This window comes from Kryptolebias marmoratus, linkage group LG12 (assembly GCF_001649575.2).
Source record: "Kryptolebias marmoratus isolate JLee-2015 linkage group LG12, ASM164957v2, whole genome shotgun sequence".
Taxonomy (NCBI): Eukaryota; Metazoa; Chordata; class Actinopteri; order Cyprinodontiformes; family Rivulidae; genus Kryptolebias; species Kryptolebias marmoratus.
Window position 1 is genome coordinate 12,477,573 of NC_051441.1, and position 20,630 is coordinate 12,498,202.

Sequence of the window (20,630 nt, forward strand, 5' to 3'; positions counted from 1 at the left end):
ATATATAAAAAAAGAACAGAAAAAAAGAAAAGAAATGCGTGCAAAGGCTGAGATGGGCGAAAACAGAATGTGCCCACCTGTGGCTCTATTCTGTGCATCTGTTCTCCTGTTTTTACTGCTCTGAAATTGCAGACTGCTTTGAACCGTGGCTGTTGTTTGATGTTCTGGCGTCACTGCTCGGCCTCGCCGTAACCTCCAGAGGGCTCGATAATGTGGCCACGTGCAGCGTTGTTTCAAGGAAGCCCAGGTAGGCCTCTGCATGGATCCACAGTCTCCATGCTACGAAAGGTCTGTCCCACTTCCTGAGCACTAAATGCTGGCAGGGTGCCTCCTAGTGGACTAACAGCAGCCTATCCATTTTTTTTTAAACTTTGAAATCGATGTTAAAATGCAAATAAAAGCACTAAAATAATAAAAATGCAAAAAGTAAACGCGTTTAAATTTGGGGCTGGTTGAAAGCTACATTCAGCAGCGTCTTCCTTTCTGAGCTTCTCAGATATTTTCATTTAAAACATCAAAATAATGTTTAAAAATGGAAATTTTTAAAGATTTGGGATCATTATTTGCAAACCTTGGAGTTTAACTTCTTTTTATTTAATTGATTGCCCACCAGACCATTAAAAGCAACTTTAAAATAAACTAATTGTTTCATAAACAAGGCTAAGATCAAATTTAAGCATGTTCCCTGATTTATTATCCACCAAACAGGTTTTTGTCTCAATGTGCATTTCTACCCGTTCTCTCAGTCCTACAGTCCAAAAACATGCATGTTGGTTTAATTAGCTCGAAACTGGCCTCAGGTGTGAATAAAAATGTGTATTTCTGTCTTTTTGGTGGCTCTGAGAAGGCGCTAACTCTTCTCTAGCTCTTGTCATTATTAGCCAAATTTACTTTTGTTGGATTTAGATCTTTGATGTGGGGAAAGGCGATAAACAATTAATATGAATGAATTTTTTTTTTTTTAAAGGCGACACCCCACCTGCCCCAATGAACTGGCTGCACCTGGAATAAACATATAATTTAGTTTTTAAAAGATGTTGTAGCTTCTGAATTGAAGTTGTTAAAGGACTGCAGCAATCCACTGTGGTCTCAGCCCCACTTGGACAAGCCATTAGCTCATCAAAATTTAAATATCTCCAAATTGAGGTCATTCAAAGAGCTATCTACAGCAGGTAACATATTAACTGTTCAGGCCTTTTCCCCAAACCTCCTTTCAAACGATCTGAACTGCTGTTTGAATTTGAAATGCAATATCTTTTGAGTAAATCTCCAAAAATTAGCTGAAAAGTAGACTCAAAGTGATTTTTAGCGTAAAGAAATACAATTTTTTGTACGTTTTAGATCAGACCTGACCCACTAACCTATAATCACTTGACTAAAGTCAACAAAAAAATGTATATTAATGTTAAACCTCTGCCTTAACTGAGATAAATCACAATAATTATTGGTGAAGTTCCCTGTTGTTTTTAAAAAACAAAAAAAATCAAACTGCAGCTAAGTTTTTGCATAGAAAAAGGCACACACAAAGAAAAGCCCAACTCCTCCTCAGTCGCTCTCTGCTCATAAACACACTTTTGACCCCCGCTGAACCTTTGTGCATCCCAAAAGCTCCCAGCAGCTGGTTGGTGGAGAACAGACCGAACCTGAAACTGTACGCTGGCATAATCCTCAACCAGAGGGAGACAAAGAGGGTGCTGAAGGAAAACTAAAAAAATAAATAAAAAGGAACAAATGAGGGGGGAAAAGAGAACAAAACCTACCAATAAAGAGAAGGAATGAAAGGCAGAGCAAACCCAAACAAAATGAAATGTAATCCAGCTGGACAGGTGGGAAAGGTGACATTTAATTCAATTTAAAAAAAAATGCCGTTGTCACACTTTATTGAAAAAAAAAATGCAACCTGCCGTATATATTGTATGCTTCTACATGTGCGACAGTGACAGAGTTTGTTTTGCTGCAGAAATGACTGTAATGCAGCAACATTAACATTCTTTGGATCGTGGCATGTACCGCATGCCTTCTCCACATACAAACATGCGTGCGAGCATGTGTACAACAGCTGCTCCCGCGTTCTTCAAAATCCTCGGTAATCTCCATGGCTCCCTCTGTCTTTCCCAAGATTCTCCTCTTCGTTTCTGTCCTCTGTGAGCTCCTCTGCCTCACCATCCGCCCGACATATCGAACCGGATAGCTTACATCCCACAGGACATTTAGACCAAAAACTTCAAACGCCGGCTCTTGTTTCTTAAAAAGAATGCCGTAAACACTAACTCTCTTGAAGATTTATGTAACTTTTACCTCCCAAAGATAGTTTCTCCCACAAATTTGTCCTATTTTGTTTTACATTCCATTAAGCAAGACTAAACACTTATTCTGATAACATACTCTGAGAAATCACCATGAAATTCCTTCCAGTTATTTAGAGATGAAGAATACAATGTTTTTACAGTCTGAGCTGCTACATAAATTGAATACAAAAGAAATATAATTAATACTGACTTGTTAATGGTAGGCTACTTGGCCAGCATTTCAGTTTTCCTCCCACAGCTTCTTAGAAAATCACCACGTGCCTTCACATTTAAAACCCTGCTTTCAAATCAAACATCGCTGAAGTAACCACCCATTCACATCAATGCATTTTTAAAAATTCCTAACATTCAGATCTTTAGAAACGAGGTTCTGTGAAAAGGTTGTGAACAATTAATATCTCACCTGTTGCAGATAGCTCTATGAATGACCTCATTTTAAAGAAAAAGAGCTCAACTCTGGCCGGACTGACGAGCTAATGGCTAGTCAAATGTGGATTTTTACCATCTTAAAATGGCTCCAATCTCCAAAATGTGTTATAATGTGTAAACTGTCAGGCCCTGTCAAAAAAGAACACCACAGTTGTTATTTCTATAACACTTCTGCCAGAAGTGGTTGAGGAGAATTTGCAGCTACCTGCTGCTGCTATTTGCGCTCACGTGTGACCATATAATTCTGTGTAAATACCTGTGTAATGGGAAACTGATAGAAGCATAAAGGCCTATGAAATAGTGTTTGCATGAGCTGCAGAGAAATGTTGGCGATGGCGTCAATCCCCTTTGATTCTTGGTTGTGTTTGGACTAGTCGTTAGCTCAACTGTCTATGGTCTTTCCACAGAAACCCCGCTTCAGAAAGTCTGAAAAGCCCTTATAATACCTCCTGGAATTTAATGCTAAAGCTTCCCTCCTCTTACCTCACATGAATTCATTTAATCTTTGGGGGAAAGTTTTATAAGACGATTATTGAACATCTAATTTGTTTGGTTTCTCAGCTAAAAGGCTGTTTTTGGTGAAACGTTGCCTTCTGCTGAACACATCAAACCTTCCAGTTTATCCCTCAGCTCCCTTTCACGATTAGACTCGATTTATTTTTGTGCTTTTTGTCCATTTTCAGCTCTGAACGTTAGTGTTTACACCTTCTGTCGTGCATTTCTTTATGTGCTCAACCTCTTTCTGTAAAGATTTCAATCAAAGAAAACCCCAAAGGATTGTAGTTAATTAGGCTGTTAAAAGTCTGACCCACAGTGGCTCCGCTCCTGAACCTCACACTGGTGATGACTTGATTAATTTGAGTACAAACACATGTAAAACACACTTATCAAACAAAGTGACTGCGTGGGGTGGAAGTGGAGAGCCTCCGCTCGTTCACAGTGATCTTCTGCCAGCTTTAGTTGTCCTTAGAGTGATTTGGGGAAAAAAAAAACCCAATTCCTCCTCAATATCCACAATCATTAACGTCACAGTGTCTCTGAAACTTTCCTGAAGGCAGTCCATGATGATGGGACACTATTTATTTAGAGCTGTTTATAAGATTTAAATATAAAAAATAGCTGCTATAGTGAGTCTTTCTGAGTAAGAAGAACTGGATCATTAATGAAGTGTTGAAACAAGTCTTTTTGTAAATACTCTCGTCTGCAAAATCAAACAGTTTTTGCAAACGTTCAGCTCTTTGCTCAGGTTGACAGAAGAGTAGCTGGTGAAGAGTGTCTGAAATGGGATAAAATCCTTTGGACAACTTTTATTTCCTGGTCACATTAAAGACCGGGAATCATCAGCAAGTCTTAGTTCTTGTCAGCTCAGAAGTCTGCAGGGAGCTCCGTCCTTTGGTCCCCCGAATTGTCTCTGGAGAGGAGCGCCCTAGAAATTACTGAAGAGCTCGTATTTCTTCATCCAGTCCATCTGCGGCGCCTTCTTCTTTTCCTTGGAGTGGACCTTCAACTTCTCCTCCGCCGCCGTGGCGCTCAGTCTCAGGCCTATCTCAGCAAACGGGTCCAAGAGCCGGCTGCCCTCGTCATCCAGCTGGAGAGCAAAAGAGAAATCATTGGAAATGGAAAAATACGAGGCCAATTAAAGGGTGAGGGCTTTGGACTTTGATGCTCAAATGCTCTCGCCCACCTGCGTACTGTTGCCCTGGCTGCTGAGGTCAGAGTGAGTGGACCTGATGGACTGAGTGGTGGAGCTGCCGTTGACCTGGGGGCTGGGGGAGCCGTTGGATATGGGTGGACCATCATAATCTGGGGAAACAAAGGGTTCACAATGACAGCAATAGGTAAAAAAATGGATCATACTTTGTTTACTAAACATTTTTAGTCCTTACATCTTTATAGAAAAGTTTTATTTGTTATCGCCCGCTGCTGAAAAGCAGGGGGAGGATTTTTGCCTCTGCCTGCGTGTGTGTGTGTGTGTTTGTCTGTTAGCATAATTTCTCAAACCACTGGTCAGATGAATGAAACCTTCAGTAATCACTGGCTGATCATTTACTGCTGAGTAACTTTTGGAGTCAAACCAAGTCAAGATGGTGGCCACACTTAATCAACTTTAGCCAAAAATATTTTTGCTTGATTTCACTCAGTGTGACAAGTTCGTGTGCTGTCTGCGAGCACTCAGAGTATGTGCTGTGGATGACTCTCAGCTACTACCGCCCCAGATAGTAGCTTAACTTCTGTAAAACTGACTGAGTTATAGCCATTTTTAAAAGTCTGAGAAACTTTCATTTCTCAACATAATGATCTTGGTCTAAAACTCTAGCATGACATAAAGGGTGATATGTTTTCCTTTAAGTAATGCTAGGAATTTCATTTACTAATAAGTTAACACTTTGTGGAATGAGCTCTCAGGCCAAATATGGGCCACAATCATTGGTTTAAAATAAAGTGCTATCAGTCATTTTGACAGTTATTATTTACATTAAATTTCCTGCCATCCTCATATAAAAAGTAACTACAAGCGCCATGATAACAGAGTGAAGGGCCACCTTTGACATGGCTGATTGTAGGAATCACTCCACTCTTCTTAAAGTGTTCGTCCGTGTCCGGATCCACCACCAACAGCCAGGTCTCGTCTCCTCCTTTCTTTATAAAGGCCACAACCTCCGAATGCTTCATGCCCTCAATGTTCACACCATTCACCTGCGGAGGAAAAGTAAAAACATTCTCTGTCTATGCGACAACGGTGGAGATTTTGATTTGTAGTGCCCTAAGCATCACGCTAGATTGAGCTCCAGCGATCAGCTTTACCCAGTTTACTTTGTCATATTAAGGTTTGAGAGTAAAAACAAAATATATAAAACATGTATAAAACAAACAAAACTTTTACTAACCCCCCACATCAGAACAGATACAATTGTCCATATCACCAGACAATAAAGACAGCTCAGTCATAAGTGCCTGTGTTCCCTCATTCATCCACCAGGGGGAGTCAGGTAACAACAAAACGCTTCCTAACAGGATCACACGTTTTCCAAGGAGCATGAAATGTTTTCACAATTTATTCCACTTCTTTTTTTTTTAACTTACAAGTGATTAATGGTTATTTTGTCCCCAAAAAATGTTTTAGAAAACTTTACCTAAGGGTGTCAACAGAATTTAAAGTTAAATATGAAATGAGCTCAGGCCCATATTAACAACTCCCTGACCTCTGCACACAGATATGTACACAACCGTTTGTTGCTGGCTGCTCTTATCTGCTTGCTGCGTTTCAGCAACTGTGTTCAGACCTCAGCTTCTCGGCCCGTAGCGTCGCACCGAAATTGGGGCTGGTACACAATCAATTATTGATGGCTCTTCTGTGTCACAGGTTTCAGGTGTCTGCGTGCCGATGGGGAATTTGTTTAAAATTCAAAGCTTATGATACGATGGAGCATCGCTGGTGGAGGTGAGGAGGCAACAGAGAAATAAAAAAAAAAGGGCAACGGGGAGTTTGCTTTTGCTCCAACTTGGTGAGACAAAGTGATCGTGAACAAATAGATGCTCTAAATCTGGAAAGAGAAACTGAAGGGAAACTAAAGAGTGGAGAGAAGACAACACCGTGCAGTGAAGGAAATGGAAGAATGTCAACAGATGGAAAATGTGAACCACTCCTCCTCCTCTTCAGTCTCATCTGTTTTATCCCAGGACAGACAGACAGACAGTTTATTGCAGCGGAAACAAACATCTTTGTATTTGGCCAACAACAGGTGTTGTGTTGTGTTTCACAGACTTCATTAACAATCCAACCCACACAGAATAATGCACTGTTCTCTCCTCACTAAGTTAATTAATACTTGCTGAAGGAACAGACTTATTTCCCATGAGACTATCCTTTGGGAAACCTCTTGATACCGAGTGTGTGTCTGCGTGTGTGTGTGTTTGACTGCAAAGGAGGTTCCATGCACCTGAAAGTTACCATCCCCCCTTTTCATGGGATGAAACAAAAAAAAAATTCTAACACACTTGTGCATCTGCAAAACAACACTTGAAATAACAGCAACTTTTGTCACCATCATAGCTTTTGAAGCAGCGTTTCCTAACCACAGCCAAGGAAACATAAAAATGGCTATAAGTCAGGCAACTTTGCAGATCCTGAACTCAAATTCAGTGTGGTTGTAGCTGATAGTCATCCTCATTATATACTTAGAGCTCTAACAGATCTCACAAGATCTCTCAATATTGCAGGATGTCGTGCATCATGTCATTTACAAGGTTTGACATAAACAGCCACAACTCTGACCCTTCCCATCATGTGACACTCTGGCAGATGATATGCACTCCTTCAAGGAAGCCTAAGCCTTGAACAATAATATATATATTTTTTATTCACAATTTGCTAATTTCCACATGTGTCCCACCCAACTTCAAGTAAAGTCTTTAAGAAAAAAAACAACCCTGAAATGTGCCAATACCACTAATTAGAGCCTCATCATGCTGTCCTGCATCCATGCGCCCACACTAGTCTACCTCTGCCAAGGAGGTTATGTTTTCGAGTGTCAGTTTGTTTGTTTGTCTCTTAGCAAGATTACTTAAAGACTTATGAAGAGGTTCGCGCTCTCTGAGTGCTTCTAGTATTTACATTACTTCACCGTCTTATACACAGCTGCAAATACATGTTTAATATGGCCTAAAATCTTCACGTGTGTAGACTTTTTATATCCACTGCACTCAGGTGGTTTTCCCCACTGCTGAGACCTGAAAACAGTTTGAGAAAGTTCAGCTTAAATTCATCCTGAAGATCTAAGAAAGAGACCTAATTATAAGGCAGATATGAATTCACAGTGACGCTGAAATGAGAGCTATTATGACCCTGCAGTACACATTAATGTGATTTTTTTTGTTGTTATTTTGACGCCCCACTCTGGTTCTCAGAGTGCACCCTGCTGAAAGCAGCCACAGCAGAGACCGGTGAGGCGTTCACTGAACATCGGCAGAAAGTTGAGCTCTCATATTGGCCTTTACTACACTCGCTTGCTGCTACATCTCCAGTGTAATGAGCCGTGGGGAAGAGAGAGCACTTCATGGCTGTTCACCTCTCTAACAAGCTGCTGACAGACAACACAAGCACTTTTATGATTAGAGACGACTGCAATTATCAGGGCACACACACACACACACACACACACACACACACACACACACAAACACATCACCCGACCAACGCTCAGAGGGGCTCAGATTTATTGGTTAGGTGTGATTTGTTGAGAAACACAGATTTATCATGAGCATACATACGATGCAACTTTAAATCACAGAAAACTAACATAAGAAGGAGGAAAAGATTTCAAACCCTTGTGCAAAACCTCATCTCACAAGTTAAAGTCAAAGAACGCCGGGGATCAGCAGACAGCTCAGATCCTGATGCAGTGACATTAAGGACCTCAACAAACAAGTGGATAAAATGAAATGAATGGATTTATTTCTCAATGGAAACATATCAGGGAAGTGGTGGACATTTGCTGCCATCGGTGACCTTTTGTAGGATGTTCCCACAGAATCTCACCAGTGAAGCCTCAGAGCATCAGTTCCCTCTAATACCAAGACAGCCACTTAACGTGATTAACGTTTTGCCTCAATTTGACAAATAACGTCTCGGCAACATGCCCTGCAAATTCATTACAGCTTGATCATGAATGGGCATCATTTGCTTACTGGTGGCATTGGTTAATAAAAAGGCTCTTTTAACTTAATTTGTTTTTAAATATAAAACATTTGCAACAGTTTTAGTAATTGTGTCAGTGAATGGCCACCAGAGTAGATAAATATCTGCTTTGGAGAAAGAAAATATGTTAAAAATTAGCTGCCTAAAACGCGCACAATTATCAGGATCTCTATTTGCAGCTCTGGACCTGAAAATGATCTCGACTGAAACTGTAATCGGACTCTCAGTTTGTCCTGCCTGGACCCTGACATACAGCCAGGGGAGCCAAAGATCATGGGAAAAAAGTGTGACCGCTGTGTGTTTAACCTCAGATTAAAACAAACTGTTTATGAAGACGATGGATGCAGCTTCTTCAATAATGTCCCACTGACTTCTACAAGACGCAAGCCTGAGGCATGAGACTTCTCGCTTCTTTTCATATTTACATCTTTCACCTGCTGTTTTTTTTTCTTATGCATATTTTTTTTCTCTTACACATACAGTAAATAAACATGAACTCCTCTCCTTCGAGCTGGGCCTCCTCCTCAGAAACAAGTGTGATGGCTGCCAGTTAAATTACAGCTGCAATGTTTTCAAGACGGGATCACGTCTGTAGCTCTTTAGATGTGAGACACTTAAACTGTAGCATCTAAACTGTCCTGGTGTCTTTATTTTAATACAGCAACTAGCTATAAATCCCTTAACATTTTAGAAAATTAAGGCGAGCGTACCCAAACACATTTTGTCCTTTTGCAAACACGGTGCAGATAAATCTTCCAGTTTTGGAAACGAGAAGCCTTTTTTACTTGGAAAAGTGTGACCAATGCTGTGTGCCAGTGTTCCATTAAAAAGGTTATTTATTCACAGGAGATAAAATGGAAAGTTGTGTGGAAATTATGGCACATGTGCAAAACTGGGAGAGAGAAAGAACGGAAGGATCCAGCACAAGGACACCAAAAAAAAAGAAACCACGCATGAGGTGAGGGGTTAAAACACTTCTCTTGAGGGAAATTTTGCACATGCTGTCAATTATCCTCGCCTCTGACACAAACCAGACAAACCTGGTGTCATTTCTAAACAATTATCCTGTCGTTTCTTTCCTTTCCCCGGTCTGCTGTGTCAGCTGAGTCCACCGGTGCACGACGACACCCACTCACTGAATTTCTCATTACGTCTTGACATTTTTCTCTCGGCTTATCAACTCCAGCTACGGGGAAATCGTTCAACTTTTTACCCCTCTTTCGTTTGTCATGCGCAGAACCGACCAGCTTCAGGTGACTGAGCTGCAGCTCCAGCAACGTTTTTCACAAATTTAAAACACGCCTCGACCCGTCCTTCCCTCCCTTACCTCGATGAGTCGGTCCTGCGGTCGGAGTCCGGCACTCTCTGCGGGCGACCCCTGGTCTAGGGAGCGGATGTACTGACCGGGCCGCGACCGATCGCTGTGGAGGTTGAAGCCGTAGCCCGTCTCGGACCGCACCAGGTGGCACAGACGTGGGACGAGCTCGGACGGGTCGACCTGGGGATGGGACTGGGGCTGAGTGTCATCTTCCTCCTGTGTTACAGCCTCCTAGAAGGAAATAAAAAAAAATCTGTGTTGGGAACTTTTTTTTTTCCTGCAATGCAGAAATCTTAATTATTTTGCCTTCTGTGACTAATGTCTGTGGGAAACAGTGATACCCAGCAGGAGGTCAGGAACACAGAGGCTTCAATACAACACTCGGCTAACACGGCCATGTCTAACCACTGCAAACACAGAGAGCTGCAGAAGGAGCTACTCCGTGTCAGCTACAAACTGCACAAAGTCTGACAAAAATATACACAGTGAAGACAGCCAAACACAACCTACTGAAATGGAAGATGTCTCGGCCCCACCTTTAATCTAACCTACAATCTGAAGGCATCTTCTTCTTCTTCTTCTTGTGTTTACATTTCACACCCAGAGTCATTTTCTGTCTCTGTGTGGACGAAGGCTTTTCTTGAAACAGTGCTGCGTTTACCAGGATAGTTTTTAGAAACGCCAAACAAAACTCATTTTGGAAAAACTGCATTCCCATGTGGACATGACCCAAGTCTAAAAAGGTGATAGAAGTCAGTGACAGGATGGTTTTCAGATCTTTGTTTCATACACACGTGGTAGACTCACTCTGATGAGCCGGTCCCTGAACATTTGTCACAAATAAAAGCAGGGGGAGCGCAGCATTTCACTTCAACGTGCTGTAAAAGCAATATAATTTGACCAAATCATATGAATCATTTTCCCTAATCACGTTCAGATTATTCTGTGCTGCCCACTTTCTCCTTTTTTTTAAATTTTGTGCTGCAATCCACTTGAGACGAGCCGCCTGATTTCATAAATAGCCTTTTTTTTCTCGTTTTGTGTGAAACTTTCCCTTCGCAGCATACTGTATTTCTGACAGCTCCACCAGCTTGGCCGTGGACATTTATAGAAGCTGTTTAATTGTGCCTCGAGCTCGACAAGCGTGATCACACTCATTTGCCACCTACACACCCGAGAAAGAAATCAGCTGAGAGAGCGATGAAGGTTCTGCGTCCGGCTCTGCAGCCTCGGCTGATATTAACGCTGGGAAACAGAACAGGTGACCTGCAGGAGCTCCCGATGAATGTGACAGTTTTTTGTGCTCAGAACAGATCTCGGATCATGTTATGTAACGATACAGTATGCATGAGTCCAGCTTGTGCAGACTAAAAATACAGACGGAGCATGTGGGCAAGGTGAGACACAAAGACAAAGAGACAAAGATGCATGTTGTAACAAGTGATGACGGCTGCTGATCACATTTTTCAGCTCTTTTACTAACTTATCAGTGATTCTCAACGAGTTGTAAACTGAGCTGACCCAACAAAAAAAACAAAACACAAGCAGAAACATATCCTTTTGCTTCATGCATCTAATACTTCAGGGTAGTGAAGAACTGGGCCGCTTGCCCTGAAATGGAAGGAGACAATAGAATAATTCAGATTGACTAATCTCCCATGAGTCCCTGCGCATCCTCTGCTTCCTGGCTGCAAGAGGACGATTCTAAACTAGATTTTAAATCAGATGTGTATTACTTCTCAGGCTGAAGGAGTGTGGGAGGGTTAGAGAGAACGAGATGCAGAGAAACAGAGTTGAAGAAAGGCGACGACAGAGACGGAGCGCGGAGAACCATCGAGACGTCTGACGTTACCAGAGAGAGCGGCCGGCGAGGAACAGAGGCCACGGTGAAGCTGTAAAGTAAACACTGAGAGAAGCCCAGCTGGGAGCCATTATGTTGGGGGGGCGCGAGTGTCTGCCAGTTTAACCTCTGGGTGACTCTCAGTGGTGATCTGCACCCCACTAATCAGGCCCCCGGTGGCCCACGGCTTCTCCTCAACCGTGGGAGCTTGACTTATTGTGCATTTTATTCACTTTCTGCTTGTTATTGTCGCCCGCCACCAACAGGCCAAGGTGGACGATAATGGTTTTGCCCGTGTCTCTAGCAAAATATCTCATGAACCTCTAAACCAATTTGAATGAAACTTGTAGAAAGTAATCACTGGATGTTCAACTCCAGATGATTATCATTTCGAGTCAACCTGATCGAAGATGGCTGCCACATAAAAATGGCTACAAGTCAGTCAGTTTTACAGATATTAATCTAAAATTTGGTGTGATTGTAGCTGAAACTGAAGCTTGACACATACCTGTACTTGGAGTGCTAACAGAGTTCACTGGATGTACATCTGTAACTGATTAACATTTGGAGTCAAACAAACATAAGGTGCCAATCACAGCTAATCGCAATTAACTAACACAAAAAATGTTACAGGCACTGAGCTAATATTTCGTGTGGTAGTAGCTGAGAGTCATTCCCAACACATACTCTGAGTGTGACACTTTCCAATATTGCGTGAGTTAACATTATTTTTCAAAGTTTGACCAAAACACCTTCAATATTTCTCAACATTAGATGATTGTGATTCTAAACTCTGGAGTGAAATGCGTTCGTTTGCAGGAATGCTCAGGGCTTTAATTTTTTAAAGCTGTTGGTTTGATTTCTATCAAATCCAGGCTGCTCTGGGCAAGATGGATATTTAGTGACAAAACAACACGGTGTTTGTGCTGAAACAAATGCCGATGACGGACGACATGGCGATGATCTGAAAGTGTCAGCTGAAGACGCTTTTAAGGCCTAAAGTGACGCAAAAAAACAAGAGGAAGTGAAATTCAACACGGCCACTGTGTTTGTTTGAACTGCGGGGGTTGAAAACTTGTTTTTTTCTGGGAGAAATATTTTGACTAGACAAAGAGAGGAAAAAAAAACAAAAAAAACATGAATTTTCCCCTTTTTGTCAGCAAACTCGCTTGTCATCAGGAAGGCTCTTAGATATCAACAGTGGACTTTTTAAAAAAACAAAACAAATCCCCACACGGGGGGGAGATGCGGCAGGAACTGCTGGAAAAACACACAACTGACTGCAACGCAGTTCGTATGGAAAATCTGGCGATGAACCACGGAAACTATATGGAATATCTGACACCCACTACAAAGCATAAATGTTTTATTTCCAACGATACACACATGAATGTTCTGACCCCAGAGTCCTGACGGAGCCCACTGAGAGGATGTGCGGTCGAGGGAGCCACCACAAATTCCACCATCGCCAGCAACAATCAGCTTTTGTTTTGGTCCCTCTGAGTGAGCACATGTGGGGGGAGATTACCACTCACACACACATGCACCCCTACACGCACACACAAACGCACACACAAGACTATCAATTTGTGATTATCCTAAAATGTCAGACAGCAGCGTTTAATTTTATGTAATCTGTGACACAGCTAAATAAACCCAACAATAAATTCACAAACAGACCCACTTTTTACACAAAATAGGGACTTTTAATTGCTGAAGGCGGAGCGGTAATATCTGTCTGTTTGTTTGTACTTTTAGCAAAATTTCTCATAAATTACTGAACAGATTTTAATGAAAAGTTTCAGAGAGTAATCATAGGCTGATTAACTTCTGGAGTCAGTTCAATCCAAGATGGCCGTCACAGCTAATCAACCATAGCCTTCATGAAAATGGCTGGTGAAAAACTATCTTAGTCTAAAAGGCAGCGGGTGATATGCACTCCTTCAAGGAACACTAAACCTTTAATTTTTAAAGTTATGGACGTGACCCAAGCGTCTGGCAGCTCATGTTCACAGCTGTATCCATGCAGCTCAGTGGAACCGGTTCTTGGTTTTGTTTGATGAACAACTGGAATCAAAGCTCCAGCAGTCCCACATGTTTACCTTCTGCATGGCCCTGCTAACGCACATTGTGTTTATTTCCCTTCCCGAAAGCGTCGGCCGGCTGCAACGTCGACAGGTGATGAAACCGGATCGCAGCTTGTTGAATAATTGAGCGCTGGCCTTCAGTGACGGCTGGATCGTGACCGCTGTTAACCCTTTCACAGCCAAGGATTGCTGGCTCACTGTCGGCTCACGACGCCATGAAGTATGTTTGGGTGTGTGGTGATGCTTGATCTCGATTTGACTGGAAGGCACATTAAATCAGATGGGTTTGTGAGGCATTTTGTAAACAATGCCCTTAAATGCCTGAAGGTAATTAATACTCTTTACAATAAATCAGTCAAGTTTTCTTTGAGTTAAAAGAATTTGCTTTGCTAAAAACAAACATAGCAAAGTCTGACACGAGACAGTATGAGCAATGAAAAAGGGACGAATAAGAAAAAAAAGAGCTACTTGGAAAATACAACAAAGCTGACAACAGACGGCAGGGTAAGCCAACAGGAAACCATTGTTAAAGGAAATTTCAAACCGACCGTAAGGAATAAATCAAAAATCTTTCTATTATTGATAAGAGTTTTCCATGGCCTAAAACTTTACTCCAAGTCAAAGTCTGGGACAAACTGAGAGCCTGTTTTCTAGCTCAAGATTTCATGTAGAAATTACCAGAAGAGCAAAGCATTAAAAACAGCTAAATGTCTAAAACCAGCATTCCTTAAAATAATGTTTATCACCCACTGCTTGACATCATCCATCCATTTTCTTTACCCGCTTTTCTGTGTAGGGTTGCGGAGAGCTGGCGCCTACCTTCAGCAGTCATTGGCGGAGGACACCATGGACAGGTCGTAAGTCCATCTCAGGTCCACGTAGGGACAAATGAGACAAACAACCATTCACACTCTCACTCACGCCTGGTGAGAATTTGGAGTTATCAGTGAACCTAACATACATGTTTGTGGCCTGTGGGAGGAAACTGGAGTACTGGAAAATAACACTCATGTAAACTCCACACAGAGAGACCCCAGCTAAGGGAATCAAACCTTCGACCTTCTTGCTCTAACCACTGTTCACCTCTATCCAGTTAGTGCTTTAGGTATAAGCTGGAGATGACTCTCAGCTACTACCACACTGAATTTAAGCTCAGTATCTGTAACACTGACTGCGTTATACACATTTTTGTGCTTTCCATTGTCAATTAGTCATGGCAGCCATCTTAACTTGGGTTGACTCCAACAGCTAATCAGCAGACGTACAGCTACTTTTCATTTAAATCAGTCCAGTTCATTGGAAATGTTGCTAGCAGACAGACTGGGGTGACACTAACAGTTAAAGCCAAACTTTTAAACAAATATATCTCTGAATGTGTAGAGCTCAAAGTATGTGTTCAGGGTAATGCTCAGTTACTACCACACCAACTTTCAGCTCAATATTTGTAAAACTGACAGAGTTATAGGCTTTTTTTTTGTGTTTCCAAAGGACTTGGCTCTGCTGGCCACCTTGAACTCCAAAATGTAACCAGTTGTAGACGTGCATCCAATTAATACTTTTTGAGAGTTTATTTAAATCCTTCCAATGGGTGATGAAATATTTACGCTACAGAAATGAACACACAGGCAAAAACATTTCAGCGTTTTGTCCTCAGCGCTGGGCTATAACCAGGTAAAAACCTCTGCAAACTGCTAACCCTAACCAAAAACAACTACAGCCGGTTAAAAAAGCTGAAACAACCAAAGAAACAGACAGCTGCGGCAGTAAAATGTCAGTGAAGTCGGGCTGTATTCTCACAGCTGGACTTTAATAACCAAATTGCTGAAGTGAGGTCTTTGGTAGCCATCATAAAAAGTAATTAAATCTAAACACTGGATTAGATGAGATTTTAATCACATTTTTAGATCTAAATTTCTTCTGTCAGACTCAATTAGTTAGAGAGCACATTACAGAACAATGGCTGCTCCAGCTGCCAGGAGAACCTTTGTTTTCTACAGACAGTTTGTGATTTTTAACTGCGTATTTAAAACTTTAGCTTTCTCGCTCATGTAAAAGCTCTGCAAATTCCCCAACCTCAAAGCTCTCACTGAAGTGCAGTTTTGGATGAATCTGCCTCTAAACGGCCTCGATTGTTATCCAGGCTTTTCTTCTGCTGCTCAGCGGCCTCAGACACATTTGCATCATATCTTCCTGTTTGTCACGCCTCATAAAAACACTGAGCGACTGTCATTTTTGGACTAATGTGCAGACCAATCAGGGCTAAATAAGAGAGCGCGACATGGGTTCACCAGCACATGTGCGATTTCTGTATATTAATAATAATAATAACGGGGTTTTTTGAACATTGAAGGAGGTAGACCTACTTTATACATGTTATACACTCTCAAAAGTGAAATATTAAATATGTAAATGAGCATTATGTTGGCCTAAAATAATCAGGAAAACACAAAAGGTGAACGAGAAACATAATATCAGCTAAAAATATCAATTTTATTGGTTAGTATGCTGGTGAAGTGACTAAATAAGGTAATAAAATCTATTTTTGCTGCATGAAAAGAACAACTTTAGCCTGCAAATGTGCATTTAAAACTTAATAATTATTGTGTTACATTATCTTATGCTGTTTATTTGAAGCATGTAGTATTTTATCTGCAAGTTTTTAGCATGTATTAAACTTTTGGGAGAAACAGACACTTTAAAGCCTGAAACAGGTTCACAGGCTTTAAAGGTGAAACTTGAATTTTTATCGTTTCTGAGACGTGCGCTGCATCAAACATGTGGTGCCTCAGACCGGACTTTGTCGAGGACACCCACGAAACTTAATTACGCTTGGAGATCTGAATGGAAACACGGAGGATGCTGCGAAGCAAACAAACAAACAGCAGCACGTGGGGCTGTTTCTGACGTCATGGTGACAACTGGTCGCCATGGGGACAGCAGCGCAACCAGTGGAGCCGGTCCCATCTGTCAGCAGCTGGTTTTAAAAAGGAGGTGTAACCTGAAAACTTTCTAGGTTAAAGAAAGACATGGACATACAGAGACACAGATTTCAACACTGAGCTCTATGGCTTCATATATGTTGGCGTAACAACAAGAACCACACATGAATCATTAGAAAAAGGCCTTACTAAATTAAGATTATTGCGGCATCTCAGACAAACTGTGTTTCCGTCCTGCTTTCAGGTTTGTGAAGTGTTGCTCAACAAGAGGGAAAACGAGCAGATCCGGTCAGTTTACAGAGGAAAGCAGGCGCAAAGAGAGGGGGACGAGAGTGTAAGGAGCTGACGTGCAGCTTGGGGAGAGGCAGCAAGGGATTAAGGCTTTTGAAAAAGAAAATCAAGGCAAGTGGGATGGGAAGAAAGAGACAGGAAAAGAGAAGGCCTCAGAATAAGGCAGAAAAGAAACCTCACAGGAAGTGAAGAAGAAAACCAGAGAACTGAGAGATAGAGGACATGGAAACTGGTCAGGCATCTTGATAACTAGGCGGTTCTTTGTGTTACAGCTTGGTTTATCACCAGACAAACCTACTGACATCTGTCTACAAAGTCTCCTAGTCTAACATGATGTGTGTATTTGTCTGTTTTAGTGCTGCTTTAGGTCAGAACTCAACAAGAAGCAAGATAAAAAAAGAGCGTGACGGTGGGATTAATGCTGCTTATAATACACCGGATAGATTTTAATGAAACTTTTACATCTACAGCTGATTAACTTTTGTAGCCATTTCAAGATGGGCTCCACAGCTACCTGACCATATGGAACGCAAAAACTGGCTACAACTCAGCCACTTTCTATAGCTAATTTAAGTAAAATTGGTCTGGTAGCAGCTGAGAGTCATCCTCAACACTGTCCGACACACTGAACAGGATATTGACATATCTTGAGAAGGAGGAAGTAGGTGGCAAATGGCCTTAAAAGCAAAACAAATCAACATCTAAACTATTAATACAGCTGATGAGTAAACAAAAACAATCATTGCTGCACTGGGATACCTAAGCAAAGCGTAAAGACGAGCCGCTTGTACAGAACGAAGCAGACGCTGATGTTTGTCGTCATTTGAGCCCTGAAGATGGCGAACATATTCTGCAGGGTTTTAGAGCCCGAAGGGGATCTGTCTGTCACTGGGAACAGACGAGAGCACGATGGATGTGATGTGATAACCCCTTCGCCCTGGATTTGACGAACAGGCTGCATGGTCAAAAGGTGTTGGAGTTACAGACAAAAATGATAATAGATAAAAAAAAAAGATTATAATTCTACAGAAAAGGAAGATATTTAGCACACAGCACAGCCTCCGTGGTTATATGGAGACAGATGTTGATGCAAACTGAAACTCAGCTGGATCAGTTTCAACATTTTATTTTCACTTCAGCTACTTTGGGCTCCCGTATGAAAATAAGCACTTTATCTTTTCCTTTTTAGCTTGTTTCATTTTCATAGAGAGTATAAGGAGGCTCTTGACACTATGCAAAGACAGAGAAGTTTACCCAGTTTCTTATTCTTTACTTAATCGTTCAGTTATTCACCTTCTATGTTTTCCCTCTTCTTTTTTCTTTTTTCTGGTTTTTGTTTTCCTATCCCACGTTTCAGTGCCGTTTTGACACTTTCAGTGATGAGGTTTGTGCAAAAATGCATTTCTCTTTATTTAAATGTCAACCTAAACTGCGTGGGATGTTGGCAAACGTTACATTTGCAGCGTGTTGGTGTTTCGCTGTCGTTCTCTTCCCTTTTCATCCGATCCCTTTTATCAGTTTACAAAAAAATAATGTAATAAATAGCTTTCTTTCGCTTTCACCGTTTGTTCAGTTTTGTTATTTGTGATATCAGAAGATGGTTGGTGCTGGTGATGTGATGTTTGTGGGAGTGTGTGTGTCCACACCCCTGTTATCAGTGTGTGGCAGATATGTCACATCGCTTGCAGGTGGTTGTGGTTTTTTGTGTGTTTTCTAGTGCGTTCAGTGTGGAAAGATGTCTGTGAATGTGTGAATATGAGCTCAAAGTGTTCAAATAGAGTTGATTTTTTTATTGAACAATCATCAGAAACTATATCAGCAACAATTTACACACTTTTTAATAAAAGTTTTTGTAATTTTATGTAGTTTTTTTAAGTAATAGATCTAAATATTTTATTTATTTGTGGTAATTTGAGGTATTTTTGATCAATAAAAAGCTCTCTGGCTGTGGAAATTGAAAAATGTAAGGACTTTCAGCACATTTATTCATACGATATTTTCCAGATACCATTTATCCAAAAGCAGAGCAAAAACCACCAGGTTAATATTAATGTATATATTAGCTGCATTCCTATGAGCATGCATTTAATTTGGTCGGGGTCCAAAGTGTTAAATTAATTCTGCCATTAGTGACAAAAACATTGAACTGCTTAGATTTACCTAAAGACCAACATCTGAGCGTCTCTCATTAGGAAATAATATAACCTCATTTTGCTCACAGATACGACCTGATTTTACATCCAGCCTGTGGCAAACTGGGTCAGGCACACTTAAACACACAGTTTCCTCCTTAAACATCTAATTTAATTTGATTTAAACAGGGACACCAACAATCCACCAAACAATGCTTTTTATTTGGCTCTGCTTGCTAACAGCTCATCTGCAATTCCTGTCCCATGATTAAATAAAACTAAAACTTATAAAACCACCAATCCAGTAGTCCAATCTGTGCACTTTCTGCAGATTGTGAAGTTTGTGCACTTTTTATGAGCATGAGAATATATAAATCTGTCCATTTGTGTAAAATAGGTCAAGTACATTTAAATTTCAAGATAAACTGAATGCATCTTTGCATTGCAGCCCACTCAAGTCGCGAATTGATTTCCACCCCTAGTTTTTAAGCCACTGTTTACCAATTTTTTAAAGTTATTATCCAACTTTATTTTGTCATGTATTGTCTAATATCAGTAATTTAGCTTTAGAGTGCAGAGTGCTCAAAGAGACTTTGAAAGAAGTCCACAAACTTTTAAAATAATGTCATAAAATGGTAACCAAATGCTCTGCAGTCACTGCAGTGATCAAGAAAATACTGGAGCTTGTGTTGTCTAACATATCATTTAGCCTAATCCACAATGTTTTTCCAAACAAGTCATTTTTTGGTCTGAATCACATTAAATAGAAGGTGGAAAATGTAAAAGGAAAACGCAACAATATTGGTCCCAAGTTGGATTTTCATCTCTCCAAATTCAGATTTTTCAGTCAATAAAAGTTCCCTTCCAGCAGAAACCAGATGCTGATTACTACCATGCACACAGAGAATCCATGCAAAAAAAAATCTCTTATTTGTCAAGTTTTACTAAAAGCATTGCAGAAATCCCAGCTGAAGCATAAGGATGTGAATCCCCTGGCTGCAGCTGAGCAGATCTGAAGGTGTGTGAGCAGAGCAGAGACAGCGGGACGTTAGAAACACAACATTCTGCTGTGGGAATGTAATCCAGCTGTGAGCACAGCTGGCAGCAGATATAAACTACAGTGACTGATGAGTGGGGAGAAGTAGAAATGAAACAGCCTCTGTCTGCCAGATGATCGCCGCTACACAAGTTGTCTTCACAGCCTTCAAGGATTTCAAAACCTTCTTTGCCGGGTTGCAAAGAAGAAGAAGAAGAAACTTGTTGCCTGCTGTTTGAGCTTCGCATTTTCACTGCATGTTTGTTTCTGTCTTCTGTGTTTGTTGGTCAAGTTTTTCGTGTGGGCGGCACATTGATCAGTCTTCACCCTGGCTGCAGCCTACACACACTCCACTCCACAAATCTAACGAGTGACATTTAAAAGATGATTGAAAAAAACAAAGCAAAACTAAGACAGAGAAGCAGAGCAAGCAGCATGGCTCCTTTTTATGCATTTTGTTCGGTGCTGAGTTTTCGCAGAGGAGTTAGAGGCTAATCCAAATCAACGGCAGGCCGGTTTGCTAATTTCTGACCCAGAATTTGCAAACAAAT

General features: G+C 41.1%; 1 protein-coding gene across 1 annotated transcript in view; it reads right to left on the reverse strand.

Annotated features, from left to right (window-relative positions):
- Positions 1-1,821: 1,821 nt before the first annotated feature.
- LOC108239197 (Na(+)/H(+) exchange regulatory cofactor NHE-RF2) overlaps positions 1,822-20,630 on the reverse strand; it is a 28,882-nt gene continuing 10,073 nt past the window's right edge. The window contains exons 3-6 of the mRNA XM_017421773.3: positions 9,764-9,985; positions 5,282-5,435; positions 4,423-4,541; positions 1,822-4,326 (exon numbers count right to left, since the gene is read on the reverse strand). Coding sequence (XP_017277262.1) covers positions 4,165-4,326; positions 4,423-4,541; positions 5,282-5,435; positions 9,764-9,985 — 657 coding nt within the window. The 3' untranslated portion in view covers positions 1,822-4,164. The remainder of the gene's footprint in view (positions 4,327-4,422; positions 4,542-5,281; positions 5,436-9,763; positions 9,986-20,630) is intronic.